Source organism: Telmatherina bonti (genome assembly GCF_933228915.1).
Source record: "Telmatherina bonti genome assembly, chromosome: 21".
NCBI lineage: Eukaryota > Metazoa > Chordata > Actinopteri > Atheriniformes > Telmatherinidae > Telmatherina > Telmatherina bonti.
The window spans coordinates 21,368,362-21,390,613 of NC_136630.1; the positions used below are offsets into that span (position 1 = coordinate 21,368,362).

General features: G+C 39.7%; 1 protein-coding gene across 1 annotated transcript in view; it reads left to right on the forward strand.

Moving 5' to 3' along the window:
* Nucleotides 1-21,751, forward strand: part of shisa9a (shisa family member 9a) — a gene marked incomplete at both ends in the record, with an annotated part of 61,656 nt that extends 39,905 nt beyond the window's left edge. Inside the window, 2 exons of the mRNA XM_079260521.1 lie at nucleotides 10,081-10,242; nucleotides 20,874-21,751. Coding sequence (XP_079116647.1) covers nucleotides 10,081-10,242; nucleotides 20,874-21,751 — 1,040 coding nt within the window. The remainder of the gene's footprint in view (nucleotides 1-10,080; nucleotides 10,243-20,873) is intronic.
* Nucleotides 21,752-22,252: the final 501 nt, after the last annotated feature.

The window sequence follows — 22,252 nt, forward strand, 5'->3', positions numbered from 1 at the left end:
TGAGAGGCAGGGTACATCCTGGAAAAGATGCCGGTTCATCACAGGGCTCATTGTGGAATACAATTGGTTCATTTTCATTACAAATTCAATAAATATAATGTCCGTTTTGGTCACAATTAAAGTCAATTACAGGAAAACGTTTGATTCGATATTTGCCATAGCTTTTTTTGTGACTTCTACAATAACAAAGCCTGAAACATTTCTTCCAACAAGACATTCAAACATTATCCTATGGAGGTCTTTTTTATTGTCTAACAACGCCAAAGTTTTGACTCGTAGCTGTGTCTCGACCTGATTCTGTAAAGGTATTTCTGAATAAAAAAGCATTTAGAGTTGTGACCAAAACAGCTCTGAAACATAATGCTCCCTCCACCATGCCTTACAGTTGTGCTTTATTCCTTTTTTTTTTTTTTTTTACTGAACACATGAAGACAGATTCCACGTAACTTGGGAAAGTTTTGTTTAGGTTTGCGTAACATCCACAGAGACGGAGAATGGATTATGTTCTTAAAACATTTTCCACAAAGACAGAATGAGTTCAAGTGTCTGCACAAAACCAATGAAAAGAGTGGTTTATATTGCAAGAGTGTAAGCCACAGAAATACATAAAAAACAAAGAAAAAATCATGGTGCTATGAATCTGTGTGATGTAAACACGTACATGAAGGAATGTCCACTTGTTGCTGATTGTTGTTGTTAAAGACATCACGCTCTGCAGCTTCTGCAGCTTCTGAGGCGCAGGATAACTCTGTAATTCACCATTGTTGTAGCTGTTAGGAGGATTTGGGCATGCAGGTTTAAGGGGGGGAGGGGGGGGGGGGGTGTCTGGTTATGGCATCATTATTCAAGTGTGTTTAAGTTGTAAACAAAGAAAAAACATATAACAACATAGTCAGATTTATTAACTTTTGGATCCAGTAAAACAAAGGTGCATATTCAGGCTGCCAAAATGTGTTTTTTATGTGGTTTGTTAACTTTGGTGGACGTGGCCTTAAGAGTTGCACCTTGTGCATCGTATTTCTTCCTGGAGCGAGGCAGCAGTAGTAAATTTGTGAATCTCCAAAGTATTGTGTTTACAAATACATCAGTAGCTTTGTTTTTTTTTTTTTTTCCAATATTGTGCTTCGTAATTAGTTTAATCAAAGGTAAAAATATTTCCACATATGATGTTGATTTTTTTTTGTTCAGCAACTTAAATCTTGAAAAACAGCACTTTCAGTAATTTGCACTCGTCCCTAACTCAGTGTTTTTCAGCCTTCTCTGAGCAAAGGTACATCTATTTTTATTGAAAAGATCACAGGGCACACAGCAAGCCAAAAATGTTGAGAAATTAATTTATAATTAAACTCTGTAGCCTATATTAACAATGTGAAGTTCTTGTCAAAGTATCTCGAATAAGATAATTTCCCATGGCACACTAGTGTGTCACAGCAATCGATATGTTAGGGCCTAACATAAGTAGTCATTTTGGAAAGGTCCAACATACTGTGGTTTCCTCTTTGCCACATATTAGACTTAGGTGAAAATCTTTTATGTTTGTTTTTGTACACTGTTGTCAAATTGAATTTTTTGCATATATGTTTAATTGAAACATGATGCAACTGATTTTAATTTCTTTAAAATGTTGCTGTTTATGGAGATATCTGAGCAGAAGAGGGAAAAGATGGTTATTTGAACCTCTGAGGTCATGAAAATTTGTTTCTCTGTGGTTCAGCTCAGTGAGGCACTGTGACTTACAGAGAGGCTCCCACAATGCATCACTTTCATCATCCTGTCAGACAACCCACTGACAGCTGTCAGCAATCCAGCTGAATGTGTTCACAGTGTGATGATGTCATCTGGTTCTCCTATTTGTTTTCATTCTAAGCCAATCAGTGGCTTTGAATATATGTCTGTCTGTATGTCTGTATTTCTATATGTCTGTATGTCTGTATCTCCATATGTCTGTATGTCTGTATTTCTATATGTCTGTATGTCTGTATCTCTATATGTCTGTATTTCTGTATTTCTATATGTCTGTATGTATGTGCATGTATGTATGTCTGTATGTCTGAATGTCTGTACGTCTGTATTTCTATATGTCTGTATGTCTGTCTGTCTATATGTGTGTATGTATGCATATATGTATGTCTATATTTCTATATGTCTGTCTGTCTGTATGTATGTATGTATGTCTATATGTTTATATGTATGTATGTATGAATGTCTATATGTCTGTCTGTATGTATGTATGAATGTCTATATGTCTGTCTGTATGTCTGTCTGTAGGTATGTATGAATGTCTATATGTTTATATGTATGTCTGTCTGTCTGTCTGTCTGTCTGTCTGTATGTATGTATGTCTATATGTTTATATGTATGTATGTATGAATGTCTATATGTCTGTCTGTATGTATGTATGAATGTCTATATGTCTGTCTGTATGTCTGTCTGTAGGTATGTATGAATGTCTATATGTTTATATGTATGTCTGTCTGTCTGTCTGTCTGTCTGTCTGTATGTATGTATGAATGTCTATATGTTTATATGTATGTATGTATGTATGTATGTCTGTCTGTAGGTATGTATGAATGTCTATATGTTTATATGTATGTCTGTCTGTCTGTCTGTCTGTCTGTCTGTCTGTATGTATGTATGTATGTATGTATGTCTGTTTGTCTGTCTGTATGTATGTATGAATGTCTATATGTTTATATGTATGTATGTCTGTCTGTATGTATGTATGTATGTATGTATGTATGTATGAATGTCTATATGTTTATATGTATGTATCATGTATGTATGTATGACCTTTAAAAAAAAGTCCCACATATAAACTTTTTGCATTCACATCTAGAGTTGTTTTGTAAAATAGTACTTTTGAATGATAGTTTTTTTCTTTCTACATTTTCTCCAGATTGCATCAGGCAATGAGGCTAAAGTTTTAAATGAATTTATTCAAGCACTTCCATAAACCTGAAACGTTAATGGTCTTTTGCAAGCAAACAGAAAACAGACTTGATGCAGTATTAAAACAGAGGCTGAAATGAAAGCAGGAGGACGCTGTGATTCACACACTTTTCTTAAGTTGCAATGAACTTACCAAGGATGCCAGTTAAGAGGAAACTGGCAGTGTATGTTTTATACTACATTTACAATGTAATGTGAACTATAGAAGACATTCCTACCAAAATAAACATTGTGTCCAGTGGAACTACATAACAAATGCTATTTTACCTTTTCTTGTATGAATTACTGTCCTGACTTGAGCACTTCATGAAGTGCTTTTGAAGATGGTCCTTCACAAACTTGATTTGTCACTGAAAGGGGCTGATTCAAAAGTGGAGACACTAGAGTGGTTTTTACAAGCAATACTGGAGCTAGCACACTCTTTTCAATGTTCCTTTTATCGTTTCAACACAAACATTACACACTGTTCCATGAAAAAATATGTGCCATAGATGAGTGTGAGGAGAGTATGCATCGGTGTGGCTGACTGGATACACACCGGGTGTAGCTTGATGTTCTACTTCAAAGAAAATACCTTCATACAGTCTGGTTTACGGTAGGGGTCAGTTGTTGGAGTGGTCGTCTTCACCACATGTCAAACTGAACATGACCTAGACCAGAGGTCACCAACTCCGGTCTTCAACCATCTTGCAGGATGTTGTGTTTCTCTGATGCAACTTGAATCAAATAAAAAGGTTCCTTTACAACTTGGTGTCGTCTTCTGCACCTGCCTGTAAATGAGCCATGGAAATGGGTCAGGTATGTTGCAGCTCTATGTATGTAGGATACACACCGGAGATGGTGACCCCCCTGGCCCAGACAAAAGAAAACATGTATGAACATGAATGGATAAATGAAAAACACTTAAAGCACTTTTATGGGCAAATAATCCAACTTCTTTAGACATTCATTAAATTATGAAGATTTTCAAGGACTGGAGGACTGGATGGGGGTTTGGTCTTGAATGGCCAGATGGTTTAACCTCAGACAACATGCTAACCTCTGGTTGGTCAACATGGCAAAGCCAGACTTAGCTAAGGGGTGGTGTTAACATTGCCAAAAGGACTTTCTTTTCAGATATGCCTGTCATTAATGTACAGTTACTTACCGACTATACTGAAGAACGATGGCATCAGTTTGTGTCACTGAGTTCAATGCCAAAAAAAACATGCTAACGCCAGTGTTAAACAGGTGGGACAATTATGACATTTTGTGGGACAACTTTGTACAAGTATACTGGTTCAATAAAGTCTCCAGTGTTATTGGTCCACAGTAAGAGTTTCTAGTTTATGGTTTAAACATTATTACATTGTAAAAATCATGTGTAGATTTTTTTTTAATCTAATACCAGGTTAGCCACTTTTAACATCCACAAAAACACTTTCTAAGTAGATAACAGGGGCATGACTGGCAGTATTAATCTGAGGACTGTCAGACAAGAAATCAATATTAGAGTCCTGTTTGAGCAAACATTTTCTGAGCCGAGCCTGCCTTTATATAAAAAGGCACCAACATGACACTTTGTTATCTCACATGAAGCCATCATGAGTATTGGAAAGGGACTGAATTAGCCAATTAACAAACTCTGACATCCTAATGCCCACACGACTTGGAAAAACTCCATCAGACGGTCTGCAAAGCTCCACACCAAAGTGTAGATTTACCTTAAGCCTTATTTACATAGACTTATGTAAATGAGGCTTAAGTTAATAAGCCTAATATCTCAATCTGTGTGTTCTCAAATTCCCTTCACTCTGACAACATCACACATGCTCAACATGGCATGTTTTGTCAGGGACTTGGATAATATAATTCAGGCCAGCTCAGTTCCTTCTGTATATTTGAATTATTTATACCAAATATGGTAATAGCTGCTGCCAGATCATTAGGAGTGAATAAGTGCGATGACTTTTAGTCAGAATCAAGCTAGTTATCTGTCACTAAATATTTTCCATACAGCTTGACATGACACACGCTACGCATCTTCTTTTCTGACTCTCATACACATGAGAGAAATCCCAAAAATATGGAGCCTTTTGTTGTATCTTAGCCCAAAAAGAAATTTCCTTTATAAAGCATAATACTCTCAAACTTTGTTTTACTTGATTGTTCAGCAACATATGGTATAAAGTAAAAATCAGTGGGTTTGAGTTTGTTTTTATGTCCCCTTTTTATATTTTTTATGTCTGTGGGCTTGCTGTGAGTCACTTTGTGGCACAGGGCCCAAATTTTAAAGGTGCACCCGTGCTTTGACGTGCTATTGAATTTTACAAATGTCCTCAACCACACAAAACCCATTATGAAATGAGAAAACTGGCGACCTCATGTCAGCCGTTTTTATGCCTCCTGTGAAAAATAAAGCAGCGTACTGGCTGGTATCATGACCAGAGTGAATTCCTATTAAATTCATGTGAGCGATGGCTTCAGCATTCTAATGACTCAATGCCATTAGCTCCTTACCTTGTCCCTGCCATCCATGCTTGTTTCTTTGCTTTGGTTCTTCTCTGAATTTACAAAATAAAACAGCTTTCAGTGTGCCAGCACTTCCGAATCAATGCTTAGCCAAACATCCATTCATCTGTGGACAGGCTAGCAGCCGATAACTGGACCAACACATGGCCAAGATCAAATGTAATACCATTTATACAAATTCCAAGAATTTCACATCTTTTTTCGTTGTTTTTAGCCTCCCACTGTCTGTCACTTTGATGCTCCTTTTAATTGTTTCCACTCTCTATTTACATTGTCAGTCAGCAGTGAGTGTTTAATTGGTGCCAACGCAACTCGATTTGCCTTGCCAGATGAGTTGTGCAGGTTTACAACACCCTTGACTGCACCTCACAGCTCATTAATGCCCCACTGAGCTAAAACAGAGAATTTGGTTCAGGAAATCAATATCATTCAGCTGTGGCTACACAACTTCTGTGTTTCTGTGAACACACAAACGGCAACCTGTCTGAGCAGTGTTAGGGAGGAGCGGACACAGGACTCCCTTTCTGTCCTGTGTCCGCTTTTCTCAAGCTAATTTTGTGTTTCTCACCTTGCGTTTGTGTCTCTGTCGTCCATCTTTGTAGCATTTCCCTCCTTCCCCTTGCATTTATGCCTCTCCCGTCTCCCTGTTGCTCCTCAGCCTCCCTCCCTGTCTCTCGTTCCTCCTTTTCAAATTATCAAGTAGCCGTGTTAGGGCTTCTAACAGAACACATTCACTTAGCATGGACACCTTCACCTTCAGTAACAGGAATTTGCAATTATCTGTCAGACTCTGCACAGCAAGGGAACAAGTCGCACATTATATTTTTATCATTCAGCTGTGCCGTAAAATCAGCTCAGCTGAAGCATTTTTCCCCTTTGCTTAACCCTGTGCACATCTTTTAAAACCATATTTAAATGAGAGGAAGCCTTAATAACCCAATTATAAAACCACAATGGAGCAATTAATATGACATGTTACATTCTGATTAAAAGAAACAAAGGGAAAAGAAAAAGGAGTAGTTTATAGGCAACTTTTTGTGTGAACATTGAAAGGATGATGTAAAGTAGCTGACATAGTGGCTCCTGACTGTTTCGGGTGAAGCACTCGCATATTGCATTTGCAAATAGATGTTTGTGCGAAGAAGCAGCGCTCTCACCTGCTCAGCTTCCTGGAGCTCGAGCTTTTTCGTGGGAAACTCTGCAGAGAAAAATTCTCTTGTTTGGCATTGGACTGAATCATATTTACTGTTTTTGTTTCCACATCTTTTCTTTGCATTGATGTATGGAAGCAGCTGTAAGGTGGACTCGCCTCTGCTGAGGAAGAAGCAGAGAGATCGGGTCATGTGCATGTCTTCAGTTGTCTTATCTGGTTTGTCTCATGTGACTTTCTGTTGTTGCTGTTTGACAGAAGCATCAAGAAGCATAAAAATAATTTGGAAAACAATTAATTGAACTCACTGAGTACAAAACAGGGTTTCAGACTGAATTTCTCTCTAAAACAGGGTGAAGACCAGTGTAAAGATTGGTTTCATCCCATTGATCAGACTGTAAAATAGATCAGATTTAGTAGATTATTTACAGTAAGGAGGTGTCATTTAACGTAATGGTGTTTCATAGTAAACAAATGATTCTGACTCTTCAGGGCTTTTGTCATTCTTCCTCAGGCTGTGAGTCGGAGCTTGTTAGAAAAAACTGCTGCCGTGTGACACATCAAAAGCTTCGAAGGTCATCCGTGCTTCACTTCATGCTTCATTGATTTATAATTATAATTGGCTCCGATGTTTAAGTTCATCTCATTGGTTGGAAGCATTTCTTTGGTTTGACAGCAAGCTTTTCTCTAGAAACTCCGCACTAAGACTCGTGGAAATATTTCTCCATCACTTGTTCACCGATGGCCTTAATGGCATTAGTAAATGTCTTAACGGAAACTGTTCATAAGAGGCAGAAACGGATACAAAGTTGAACTAAATGAGCTAAAAGTGAGAAATAGGGATCTGAAACAGCTTTGACGGCAGTGCGTGCCAGATCCGAGGGCCGTTACATTTCCTTTAAAAGGTCAAACTTCTGTACGATCATCTGAAAATGTCCATTATCCATTTGAATTTATAAAATCATAGTCAGTAGATGTTTCAGACCATACAGACAAATGCAACAGACCTTTAAAACCTATTTTTCATATATTGGTTTAAGCTAACACAGCTCGCTCTGCTGTTTAGCAGAGGGAATTTTTTCAGCGACTACAATGAGTTGTGACAATTTGTAAGATATCGAAACTACTCCAACCATCTTTGTCACTTAGTTTAGGTATATGTAGTGCCAAAAGTAAGCTTGTATTATCTGATTTCTATTTACCATCTATATTATTAACCATTTTTGTAATTTTTTGTTAGAAAATTGGTCATTGTCCAAAGAAACAGAAATAAATTCTGATCTCTTTTGCTTTTTTCTTAGTGTGACCTTTTAAATGTATAACCTGGATGTCACTTGATAAAAGAAATATGTGATAAAAATGGAGACAGATGTAGAGAAAAGCTGTCCTGATAGCGCAACAGGTGTCTGGGAGTATTCGGGATTTTACAGCGAAGGGTGGACAAGTGTCAGTGATTATGCTGCTCATCAGTTTTTAATTTATCAAAGTACATAGACGGCCTGACAGAGTTTCAGCAGCGCTTAAATGCAACTCATTGGGTTTGTTTTAGTTTTCCTGGAGCACTTTCAGGAACTTATGATGAAGTTGTATTATCATCTCATCATCACACAGGAAAACATGAAGACATACCCAAAGACAAGTCCTTTACCACTTTTGACAAGGCCAATAACACTATGTACAAAGGTTGGAGAGATTGGTGATTTATTTAAGATTTTATCTAGATTTTTGGAAATTAACGCGATATTACAACTATTTTTTGTATGAGTGGACAAATAAAACCCGGTGTTTTGACTGCAACCTCGTTTTATTCATCCACTCTTAAGATTCCTCAAAAAATACTTTTATATGAGGTTGAAATACCAGTTCAGATGACTCATTTTCCATATCAAGGATAGTCCCTTTAAAGTGGAACTATTATGTGCATTTCAGGCTAATTTATTTTTATTTCTGAGACCAGAAGGGCTGGGATTGATCAAGTTATTGTCACAAATGGCTTTATTTACTTCAGACCGACCCTCTCCGTAGGCTGTCAGATCAGCCTGCGGGCAAAACGAGTGGATTGAGACTCTTCCGCATTAAGCCCCGCCTCCCACCAGATATAAGTTGCCACTGATTGGTCAGCTGTCACTGCACTACATCGGGAGCGCGCACCACAACTGCTTTCGCCGTCATTGTAACATCTCATAAACAGAAGGATTAGGCTAATCTGAACTCAATAAAAAAACAAAATACAATGTCAACACATAGCATACAGCCCTACATGCTGGAACCTGAATCAGGCCCTGAAAACGAAGTGGAAAACAGCAACCCACAGCAACGAATGCAGCAGGATGTCTCTCTTTGGTAAACTCACCAGCCATCGTTGGAAATAACTTTATCCGACATTTTCCACCCGCCTGATGTATTTGTACATGCCCTTGTTAACCAGTAGAAGGTAACCAATCACCGAACCTTATCCCCCGGGATGTCACAAGGATTTCCAAGTAGAAAAAACTCTCTGAAACGACGCCATGGAAACCAAATGGAGAGAGTGCTGGAACTCAAACTCAAACTCAAACATGTGTTTAGGTGATAAAAAACAGTGCCGTTCACATGTCTGATGAGGATTCAACACTGTAACACTGTAGAAAGCTCAGAAAACTCCAAATACCATCATAGCACCCCTTTAAGTTTCATGTTCATTTTGAAACCTGCTACAACTAAAGATAAACTTGTTTGGAAAAAAAAAAGGGAGGTCTAATCATTTTTCCACGACTGAAATATTAAAAAAAGCATTAAAGGGGGAAAATTGTGTTCATCATAAACAATGTAAAGAAACGTCTCTTTATGGTTTTGTTCCGTTTGAAGTCGGCCCCCATGATGGGTGAAAGAAATTTTGTTATCTTCATTTGAACCAGTCATTCAGACTTAATGGACGTTTTTCAAGCCTCAAGACAAAAAGCGGAAGCACACTCAGATTATTACAAATCAAATTCTGCGTGACCTAAAAAGTGCATTAAAAAGGAAATGAAGTCATGTAAAGAAATAACTTCATTCTTGCAGCTGATATACTGAAATAGATGGAAGGCTTCTGACATGCGTGGCAGAAATTACTGGTAAAATCTCATGTAATAGGCAGCAGATGCAACTTATCAGCGTGCACCGAGATACACACTGGATAGTTGCCAAATGTGTGTTAGACAGCAGGACATACATTAGGATGCAGCTGGAGAAGGATGGCAGGAGTCCATCGGTTGATGCTCATGAGAACAGTGGAGCATGGCCAGATATCATGAAGCAGCACACCGTACAGTATAAAAAACAAAACCAGTGAATGCTGGAAACCATCAATGAGGGTTGTTCCTGTCAAGCTGCCCTTTAGCAAACCATTCTACCAACGCATGTCCATTTGGAGCTGCTCATTGGCCCAAAAAATATTAAAGCTTTGATCGTGTTTGTAACCTTGTCCTGTTCTGTGTCCTTGTCCATAGAGGGTGGCCAGATAAACAACAATGTGGGAGTGGGCTCAAACATTGGCCAGCAGCACCCTTACCCTGCCCTCAGCCAGCTGGCGCACGTCTACGAACAGCAGCAGCAGCAGCAACAGCAGCAAAACAAGGATCTCAACAAGTACGCCTCCCTGAAGGCTGTAGGTGAGTGCGCGTCAGAGTTTTGCCATTCATGCAGGAAAATTTCCATTTTAATAAGAAAGAGAGGAGTTGGAGATAGGAAGGTATAATGTTTTGATCACAGCTCAAAAGTGCAAAATTCCAGCCTTGAATTTTGAGCTTTATTGATGACTTTTCTTTCTTTTTCTGGGGTACACTTCTCTTAAAGTTTTGTGACCTGACACAAGCGGTAGCAGATACTCCGTCTGGAGGTCTGACGGTGGAATGTGACTCGACTGCTTCAGTCAGGCGGGCTGATTTGACAAGTGTTATTGATTGCACTACAAAACTGGACATGCTGTAAGACAGAAAGCGCTCATTGAGCTTTTTTGGCTGCTCGGATACATGCCGGGAATATCAATGAGCGAACTGCTGGTGCAACTGATTTGAATTTTCTTCACATTTGTTATGTGTTATTTAGCAGCAGCATCAGTATTTCATGACCTGCGTACCTGTGAGACAGACGGGAATTATTTTAGCGTGTGTGTAAGCTTGTTTCTGCCTGTCGGGTACCCTGCCCTCAATTGATTCCGAATTTAAGCCACTATACTGCTTATTTTCTCCAAATAGGTCTGTGTACAAACAGTTACAAGATGCAATTTGATGCATCTGTGCTACTTATTAGAAAAAGGACCTGCCTTTAGAAAAAAAACAAAACAACTTCTCTGTAAGTCCAATGACAGAGAAGGAAATTGATTCTGATGGCAACCTGATTTCTTTGGACTCCCTGTGAATTCTCAATGATGCAGCACTCCTCTTGTGGTTGGTCCTGACTCATCCCCAAACATGAAATGAGAAATATCCACGCTTGCTCATGGTGAATGCTGGTTTTCTTTCCTAAAAGCAGAGAGAAGTTGTTTAATTATGGTAGCCGTTAACGTTGCTGCCAACAACCAGGCAAACACATGACAAAGCAGCGCCGTATAGACTCCTCATTTTTCACCTAGAAAGATGCTTACTCAAAAGCAGAAACTCTGCATCTTAAGTCCTTTTGTCATCTTTAAATGTAATTTTATAATTGAAAGACAAACAGACCAATCAAGCTGTCAGACAGACGGTTTCTGCTGTGATTAATTGGAGAAAAAAATGCTCACTTCAAAATACCAACAGCTATATGTTGATGTTAGTCTGTAAGGATCAGAGAACAAAATATTCTTTATCGACTCAATATTTTACACTGATATTCCACACAGGAGAGGCCGGCGTGCCAATCTCTGCACTGACAGGAGTTTTGGTCGATCAGGAGAGTCCACAAGTCACAACCTGACTGTTCCTCCAACTAGAAAACCTCATTGTGATTTCCTCCCACTTACTTTTATCTCAGCACACATAAAGCCAACAGATGGATGCCACACATGCCGTGGGGACTGCAGGAAGCAGTTTTGCAAATAACTCAAATCTCTGTGTGTCGGAAAAACAGATGAGACAGGTTTAGAATATTTCGAAATTAGGAACATGAGTATTGTTGCACTGTAACAGAAAGGTTTCAAGATTTCCTCAACTGGTTCTTTTCTTCCAGATGTCTAAAAATGTGATTAACACGAGTTCAGTAAACCGGGGTGTTAAACAGAAAATTACTGCCAGACCCTCCTGCACCTGAATCCAGACTTTCAAACAAGTTTTTTTTTTTCTTTTTTTTTTTTTAGCTTTGTTCAGAATTTGTTTTAAGAAGTAAAAATTCAGAAAATTTGAGTGCAGCAATCATTTTTTAACTTCATTATCTTGACATAATGAGTTCACCATCTCATTATCTTGCGATAACAGGAGATAAATAAATAATTGATGTCATTATCTCATGATAACATGTTTGCTTTCCCAAGTTAATGGGGTCATTATAAAAAAAACAAAACAGAAATAATAAAGAAATACGAAGAGGTCTTTCTCTGTTAGAGAAAGACTTCTGATAAACCCAACAGTCCTCACATAGCCACTCCTTACAACCGCTGCATCCAGAGTACCATCTCAGAAAGTGAAACACGTCAAGCCTTTGAAGCAAATGGGCAACAAACGCAGATGAGCACACTGGGTGTCCCTTCTGTCAGCGAGGACCAGGACACTGAGGCTACTGATTCGCAGACTCACCAAAACTGGACAACAGAAGATGGAAACCGTTGTCGTGTCTCATTTCAGCTGCAACATTCAGATGATAGGCTCAGAACTTGGTGGAAACATGACAGCATGGATCCACTCATCCATTTATCTCAATCCAGTTGAGCAGCTCTGGGATGTGGTGGAACGGGAAATCCTAATCACATTTTCCCACCAATCAGGTAACAACTCCTGCCTTAATGGCAAAAGACGCAGCGTCCGTGCAAGCAGGGAGAAATCCTCCATCCTTGCTGGCAGTTACCTCACCGTTCATTTCTATTGGCGTGATTTTCGTTTCACGCGTCACCAGGGGACTTGTTGATCTTCCACAACCTACTCTGCAAAAACTGAAATCTAAGTATGAATAAACATCTTAAACTGAGTACACATATGTTTTTTTTTTTTTTTTTAAAGGTAAGATAATTTTTTGTTTTTATGCCAGAGAATTCCTCCTGTTTTAAAAGTATTTTTACTTGTTTTGGGAAGTCTTGACAAGCCAAATTTTCTTGTTCTGTTGGCAGATAATTTATCTTATTTTGAGCAACATTTACCTAATTTTTGTATATTTTTTTTCTTGTTTTTTAAGGCGGAGTTTTTGCAGAGTAGGAGGTGGTCCAACTTCTGATTTAACAGAGCTAAATGATAAAGGGTCAGTAAATCACACTTAACTGCATCAGTGGATGTCTGTTTAACACGACTGGACTTCCCATTGCAGCTTCCACACCTTCCAACATAAAACCCAACGTCTGGTTTTACAGTTATTTTATATGTATTCAAAGCCTTGTAGAGCTGCTCTGCCTGTATAAAATCATCAGATCCACTAATCCTGCTGTTAAAGACACAGTCCGTACGTTTCTGACCTTAAAACTTCATGTCAATCACAGTGTCACAGATGTCACAGTGTTAATCATGGTTGACACTGTGACATCTATCATGTGCATTTCTGCTGCTATCCAGCAGCATCCCGAGGCTGAGAAACCGCACGAAACAACTTTAACATCCGGGATGCGACGTGACGCTGCAGCAGAGTTTCGCTTCATGGCAAAATAAAGAACTGAGCTGTTAAGAACCTACAATGTTCATTCAGCAAAAAAATATAAGATTAAAAGAGAGAAAGGGACAAAACAAGAGTCATCGTAAGATCGTTTTTTGCTGGCTGGAGAGAGCTAAGAGGTCAGGTAGGATGCAAGATGGATGCCTAATTAGCCATCGATAGGTGGCGCGTGACGGGGTCGAAAGTTCTGTTCTCTCATCTTGAAGAATAAGTCAGGACCGTCATGTTTTTCCCGTATAGTTCCAAAGCTTCAGAACCGCTTTCATAAATATAGTCAAGGTTAATTGAAAACTCATTTATTTTTTAGTCTTTGATGTTCTTAATCTTTTAAAAAGTTTTATTATTTATTTATTCTGCTTTTACTGTATCTGTTTTCTTATTTATGAATGTTTTTATTGTTGTTCCTTTTTGTTTAGCACTTTTTAAAAAAACAACCAAATTTGACAAATATTTTATACAAACAAATGTGATTTAATTTGATTTGATTTGGTTTGATTTGATACAGTAACATTGTGAAATGTCCATTTTCAATTGATTCTGCAATTGCAATTGCAATTTCTACAATTCTGCGATTGTTTTAAACTGTGAATGAGTTGTGATAAATCATGGCACCAGCAACCGTTTGTGATTTTGCAAATGCAATGTTTGTTTATAACTTTCTATAAGTCAAGTCACTGTGTTTATTTTGGACCTTTTAATGCATTACATAATTTAAAAAATTCTCATTTTATTCCCAAAACAACATTAAAAACACACGAGAAGTGCTGTTTTCCATCCTTATCAGTGCGTGCTCACAGATAAGGAGGGTTTGCAGTGTCTGACCAACTGCAGCACCGTTGCCATGGCAGAAACCAGGAACGAACGTTGGTAGCCAAATCTGTTAATGTGTAAATTAGGCATATTATGGAATATTAATTCATCTGACATTATAAAAGGACAGTTACAGCTTTTTTTCCTTAGTTCTCTTCTTTTGATGGACAAGAATAAAATTGATATAAACATGAAATCAACACCATATAGCCAAGACACAGTGGATTCATTAAGAATCTAATAGTGTTTACATACACTAGCAGTCAAAAGTTTGGACACACTTTCTGTCATGATGTTGTGGTTTGTGTTTTTCCTTGGTTCAGGTTTCCTGTTTTATTTTGTAGTTTTTCCTGTTTTGTTCACTTTGTTTGTTGTTTAGCTTTATTGATTTCCTGTTTATTGAGTTCACCTGGTCTTGTTTCAGTTCATTCTGTACACCTGTTTCTTGTTTGGTTCCCCAGTGTATTTATACCCCTCAGTTTTAGTTCTTGGTTGCTGGATCATTTTGTTGTACCTTGTCATTTGTTCCCTGTTTGCCTTGGTTAAGATTAAAGCCATCTTCAACCTGCATCCCAGTTCCCTCATCTCTGCATTTGGGTCCACACCTTCCACTTCCCCACTGCTCCCTTGAGACTTTCCAATTAAATTCAATGAGAAAATGTGTCCAAACTTTTGACTGGTACTGTATAAAGTGAATGTAGAACCATAACAATCTTTTCTAGTATTGCTGACATCAAATTTAAATGATCCAATTTTTGGCACAAACTAATAAAATCTCCCAGTTTCAGTATCAGATATATTTATTTTCTACTGGGAATAAAATATGAGTTTATAAGATTCGTAAATCATTTTGTTCCTAAGCTGAATCTTGCACATTGCCCTGTTCTTGGAATTGGGGTTGTTTATCCTGATTACTTTTCACCTCGTACCGTGCCTCATGGTGACGTCTGCCTGAGGCCGCTGCTTTGTACATACCTAAATGAGGATGTGAAAAAGAAAATAATTCTCTTTCAAAGAAATACGGAGTTTCCTTAAAGACGGTGACAAACTGCCAAAAACAGCCAAGATGCAACACAGAAACGTGGTGTTCCTCAGGCTATTTCATGTGCTGTGGTCTGCCCAAACTGGGGAAAGTTGTCTATTAGTGATGTACAGAGCGGAAAAAAAACGTAGCGACTGCCTTTTGGCCATTAAATCAATCTGAAAAGCAGTGTTATGTTCTCCAAAATTAAATCCCTCAAAGCATCTATTATTTCAAGTTAATGGAACAAAATGTGCCACGCCATCAGCGGAGGTCATCTACAAAGACAGGATTATTACACGTTTAACTCTTTACATGGCTCTTCCTTTGAAGATTAAAATTAGTGCAGGCAGCAGTTTAGAGGCAAAATTAAAAGCTGCCAATATTCTTCCCCTTTTTTCCTTTCCAGCTCCTTTTCAACCAGCTTCTTCATCTTTGCTCTTTTATATCTCAAATAGCCTTCATCTTCCTTTCACCACTCCCTCTAGACCATCATCCACCCTTCTGTTTGCTCTCCTAACCTTTAATGTCTGGGCTCGCTTTTCTCCCTTGCCTCCTCCTCCAGCCCCCCCTCCCCTTTCCTGCCTTGTCCCCTTCATTTCCTCTCAAATACTTCTTCTTCCCTCCCACCTCTCCCCATTTCCCATCCTCACCTTTTTCAATCTTTCATCCCATCGGCTTTATCGTTTACCTCCTGCCTTCCCCTTTGCTCTCTTCTAACCTTCTCTTTTGTCTTCCCCTCCTCTTCACCCCCCTCCCCGACGAAAAACCTGCTTTCCACCTTAATCCATCTTCCATATCACTCATGAAAGAGTCATTGGATGGCTAATCCGAATCTTCTCCAATAGCTCCTCATATCGGTTTCTATTTCTGTAATTGAAGAGATGCGTCCTTCCCTCTTCTCGGGCTCACAGTTGACTGACAGATTTCTACTCCACAAGTGGTTTTCAAAGAGGTAAACACAGCACAGGAGCCTGGGATTTCAAGGATGCTCCATTACCATGAGTCCAGTAATGGAAACAAATCACACAAGCAGGAAATGCAAGAGCGCGTAACGGAGAGGGAGAAGTTGGAGCCAAAAAAACAGTAGACTGCAGCACAGACTTGTGTTTTCACTGCCTGTTGACCCCATTAGATATGGGGCCAAGTCCAAGATAAGCATCATTTTCCCAGCATCCCCTGCATCTGCACCCCCCCCCCCCCCCACCACTTCTTAATTGCCTCTGTCACTTTCCCCAATGGTCTGATGAGCCACACTTCTGTCAATCAATAGCCATCTCCACTGTCCCCCTGTGCATTCATATAAGGTCACTTTATTGAATTCTAACAGCAACCAAGACCAAAAACAGTGTTAATAAATGTCCCTGGATGGAGCCCTGTAGCTCAGCCTGGAGGAGGACGCAGACTTCTGCAAGTACAAATGACCAATTTTGACCAACATGTAATGTACAAATGCTCTGCTGAATAATAAGATTCACTTTTAATTTATTAATCCTGACTGGGACATTTGGCGCTGCATTAAACTCATCTACACGTACGAGAGAGCAATGGGCTGCCTTTTTTCAGCACTTGGGGGCAAATTTGTGGGTTAAGGGGCTTTGCTGAGGGGCGCACACTAGTTAACCTCTATTGGCCCTTCAGGGGACTCGAAACTGGGTTCTCCAGACTCAAGTCCACCTTTGTAACCACTTGGCGCATAGTCCTAAACTGGGGTACTGAACAAAAGGGAGTTAATTTCAGAAGGTTGCCAGATGATTGTAGAAACATCCAACATATATTTATTAAATAAAATTGGGATTTGCATCTCGGCTGTTTAAATGAACACACAATGTAAAGACATTAATCGGTGACATGACTGGGTCAGTTTTAACACAATAATGCAGAAACAGATGCAAGTGAATTCAAATTTGGCATTTTGTCAGTGAGAAAAGTAGATTTTTGGTAGATTGATGCTTATTTAGGAAGCTTTACATTAAGAGAATGGCTGTATGATGACCCAGATGATTTATTATACTATTAACCAATCAGTGGTTGTGGAGGCGATGATGGACTGGTGACCTGTCCAGGGTGTACCCAGCCTCTTGCCTGATGATTGCTGGGATAGGTTTCAGCTCCCCATGACCCTTAAATAGACTAGTTTGTGTAGCAAATGAATGAATGATTGTGGTGGGAGGGGGTTTGCAAGCACTAATATATGTTGTCTCGGGGGTCGTGGCTCAGAAAGTTTGCACCACCTGCCTAACCAGAAAATGTCACTCATTAACAAGTAAGTTCTCCTCAGAAGATAAACAGTGCAAGTCCCCGGTTATTAGGGATAAAATTGTGTCACTTCATTCATTTCTCTCTAATCTTCTTTTCATTTTCACCTCTGTTGCATTAACTTTCATACAGAGGAAGCTGCACATTACAGTCATTCAGGCTGAAAGGCTGGCAAAGGATTTACTCCTTTCTCACACAGGGGAAATGATGGGAATAAGATATCACCCAACAAACATTGAGCTTCCACACATCACGTCTAATTTATGCAAGACTCTAAGTACACCTCACATGTTTATAATCAGGAATTATCCCAAACAGAAATAGCTTCTTTACATTTCATATTATTTATCTGTACACTTCATTGGTCATTTAGTATTAATCCATTCCTGTAAATACAAAGAAAAAGTACTTTTTAACCTTTAATGGTAAGTGATTTATTGAAACATTAAGAATTGCTTTATGAATATTAAAAAGGTTGAGACTGACTGCTGTTTTATTTTCCCCCTCTGAGCTGTTCAATACAACAGATTGTCCACAGTGTGCAGTTTTGGCACTGGTGAGACTGGATGTTTGGTGCCCAGATATAATTTCATAACTACTGTTTAATTCTGGTCACACAGTCCCACAAGAAAGCATGTTTCAGGTATTTTTGTTCATCCATTCATTAATTTATTACACCGATATTTCAATTCATGGTTGCAGAGAACTTGGAATCCAGCAATGATGACGGCAGTCAAGTATTTTAATAATATTTAGGCCATTTTTTGCTCTTCATCATTAATCTGAACTAACTTGTGCCTGCAAAACCCTAAACATGGCAAAGCTTGACAATATTGTAAATGTACAACTTTGTTGCATCAGTGTGTACTGCATGAGCTGTTGCAGATGCTGGTGTGAGATTAGAAAAATGCAGAATGTGTTTGAAGAAATTTGTATTACAACTAATTTCTGCGATAATTAATATGCTAATTTAAATCAGAATCAATTATATTTCACAGTTGGACCTGTTTATACTTGCCTGTGCCGTTAACAAAACTACAGATATATATTGAGTATTTAGAATAATGTAAAAGATGAGAATGTTTTGTTTTTTATTGCCGGTGTTCAATAATCTATCCTATCGGGGCAGATGCCGAGGCAGGAAAGCCCAGACTTTCCTCTCCACAGCCACTTTCGCTAGCTCATTGATGGGATCCCAGGTCAGCCAAGAGACTTAATCCCTCAACCCTGTCCTGGATCTTTCAGGACCGTCCCAGGGAGGGCCCCCAGAGCAGTTCACCAGGGAGGCATCCAGAATGCATCCATACCAGATGCCCGAGCCCCCTCATCTTGATGCAGAAGCACAGTAGCTCTCTCTAAGGGACAGGCCTTTCACCCTGGGGAGGAAACTTATTTCAGTCATTTGGATTTGTGATCTTGTTCTTTCATTCACTAATCACAACTCGTGCCCATTGGTGAGGGTAGGAAATCAAGACGACAATAGTCTGATGCAAAATTCGCATCACTTCCACACTGATTTCACACTCCATCCTCCCCTTACCTGTTAACAAGACCCTGACAGTCGGTATATTTAAAAGATAAAATTAGATGTAACTCTAATTTCAAACTACCTACTTTCTTCTTTCACACACAGCTAAATGCAGATCCACAGGATCTGTAATGCTGTTCATATTAATAAATACCTCACTCAACCATACTTCAGAAAAATGAAATATTCCTTTAAAAACAGAACTGGTGGTGGACTGAAGTAAGGGAATTATCATAAGGTGTTTTGTTTTCAAACTTTCTCTTAAGGAAGTTCATCTATGATTCTGATGACTGTTTCACTTCACTCTTATTATTGACAACAATGGTGTAGCTGATTGACCATAGATTAGCTGTCACGTTTCTTCTTAATATTGGTTATTCTCAAGCTAAGAATCCTTAGTAAAATTAAGCAGTTTACTCAATAATAGAGCTATAAATGTACTGAATTCCAGTTCATTTGTTTTCCTTTCCTATTAGCTGTTGGTTATAATAGCAGTATTAAGACAGCGGGATCAAACCACCCAAAAACAAACAGTTATCATCAATCTGAATGAGAAGAAACTCATTTATAAATTGCATACCTTAAAAAAAAAAAAAAAAAAACCTTTAGCACTACTGAACGCTTCATAATCTTGACAGGAGATAATCCAATTGCCTCAGAAAAAGCAGACTGGCTTAAAAGGTCTAACTTTAATAAGGTTTCAAATGTTACTGGTACTGAGGGGCTTCAGAGAAACAGTGCTCATCTTTTTTCCCTGATGCATAATGTTAGACTCAGTGGGATGCTGGCTTTCTCAGGCAGAGATATGCAGAGCTCACACTGCGTAACAGCAGTGTCTTGCGTTTCCACTCACGTACACCGTTGGATGTTTGCGCCGCTGAGCTGACTACCTCCAGATTGATTCACCTGTCGCCTGAGCAAGTTTGATCCCTGGGGGCTGTCTAGCAGGGACTCAGTGGGGGCGAGACACTACGCTCCCTCCACATCTACCACAGCCCCATTCGCACCTACAATACTGCTATGCCATTCCCAGCACCTCTTACTCATTTCTCTCTGCCGCTTATGGAGCAATAAACTAGATTTATAGTTAGAGCAGCAAAGCAAACTCGCTGAGTGTGGTAACTTTATCTTCAAGGACTTGGAGGCAACAAGGAGCTAAAGAGTAATGACTCAACTGTGAACATGAATCGGACAGGGAAAAAAAGGTCACATTTTGCAGTGATAAGCGGGACTGTGGTTGGTTGACACTGACTGACGGTGGAAGCAATAAATGTGAGGCTTTAAAGAGGGTTGTTCAGAGGCTGAAGAGACAAACACAAGTGCCCACACCCACACACACACACACAACACAGATGTAGGTTTCCTAGTTTGATTGAAAAAAGCTGTTTTACTGTCCCATACTGATGCAACACATGCTGAAATAACCAAGGCTATGTCACACATGCAAAATGTTTGTATTTACCTTGCTGAAATAAGCAAAGCATTGTGGCACTTGCAGAATGCTGTTTGAAATTGTCTTGCTGAAAAAAGCAAGGCAATACAACACATGTAGAATGCTATTTGACATTGTCTTGCCGACATAAGCTAGGCTTTTCCTTAAAAATATGCCACCTTCTTGACTCAAATGAATGTTGCATTGATGTACTCAAACCATGCAGCTATGATATTTAAGAGTTTTGTTTTTTACATGACATTATTTTCCGAAATCTTTATGAAATGTCTGTGTCCTGCTTTGAGAGCTACAGCAGTTTCTTTTTCAACAAGGACTTCATGTTCTTAAAGGCACGTCCTTTAGCTGCTCTTCTCTGTCAACCTAACATTGTCTTTATTTCTCTTTCTCTCTCTCATTATGTTAGCTGCCAAGTACAATGGTGAACTCTACAACAAACGTCGGCTGATGGTAGAGCTGCCATCCAAAGGTGGCCTTCCCCTTCAGCCAATGGGCAACTCCAGACCCTCCATGGGCAACATGTCTTCAATGACCACTCCAATGACGAACAACCCCATGGCTTCAAACCCTATGACCTCCAATCCAATGAACCCCACAATCACACAGATGACATCTATGACACCTATGACGTCTATGACACCTATGACGTCTATGACACCTATGACCTCACTTACCCCAATGACATCTATGACTCCAATGACCTCCTTGGGACCACTCACTCCAGAGCCAGTTGCCACCTATGTCACTGAGATGCCTAGCATCTCTTCTGTCTCAACCATCCCAACAGAGAGGCACATAGCTGGTGGAGGAGGAGGGGGACTCAAGCCAAATGGCCAAAAACCCAAAGGCAGCCATGGTCATGCTGCCCACAGCTCCCACAGTTCCCACAGCTCTCACACTCATGCTCACAGCCACAGTAGCAAGCCGCCAGGACTTGGGGCTACTTCCCTGGCACATATGGCAGGGACAATGCCAGGTGGCATATCCCTGGGTATCTCTAGGGCTGCTGAGACCGCCTTTGGTTCAAGCTCAGCCACAATGGGCCGCCCATTGGCATATAGTTCCAACACAATCGCAGCTGGGCATACAATGGGGTTTGGGCTAAAGGGCTGGGATGGGACTGAGACAGTGGGCCGGAGGAAGAGCTACGGGCATAAGAGGCCTCAGTGTACGGTGCTGGAGCCGAACCAGCTCCACAGCACCAGAGGGCACAGCCACAGCCAGCACTTCCTCCCCACACAACCCTATTTCGTGACCAACAGCAAGACAGAGGTGACTGTGTGAGAGAGGAAAAAGAGAGAAAGAAAGAAGGAAGAGGATGCATGTGGAGTGGTGACACAAGTAATCTCTTGAGTGGAGACGTCAACTCCTGGGGTGTTGAAAAGGTACAGATCTACACGTGTGTTTGTGTGAAGAAGCTGAAGCTTGTTGGCATCGTGTGTCTGAGTGGTTCTTGTTTCACAAATAGAGCTCACCAATCAAACTGCTCTACAGACCTTCGTACTCAAGAAGATGGTGTTCATGTTATCTCAAGAGCCTAAGGAGTAGGGATGCCTGTACTTTTAGGGTGTTTTCTCACAGCTAATATCTACTCTGTAATGATGATAATGTCTGAACATTACAGCAGATGTGACAAGGTAAAAATGCTAAGAATAAAACAGATATGCTTTACAAACCAAGCCTGATAAGCAATATAAGGGATCAAGCGTAAAGCGTCACAGCAAAGTAGAAATACAGCAGTTTACCTACAAACCTTTCATCAAGAGGTTTTCTTCATCTGCCCAA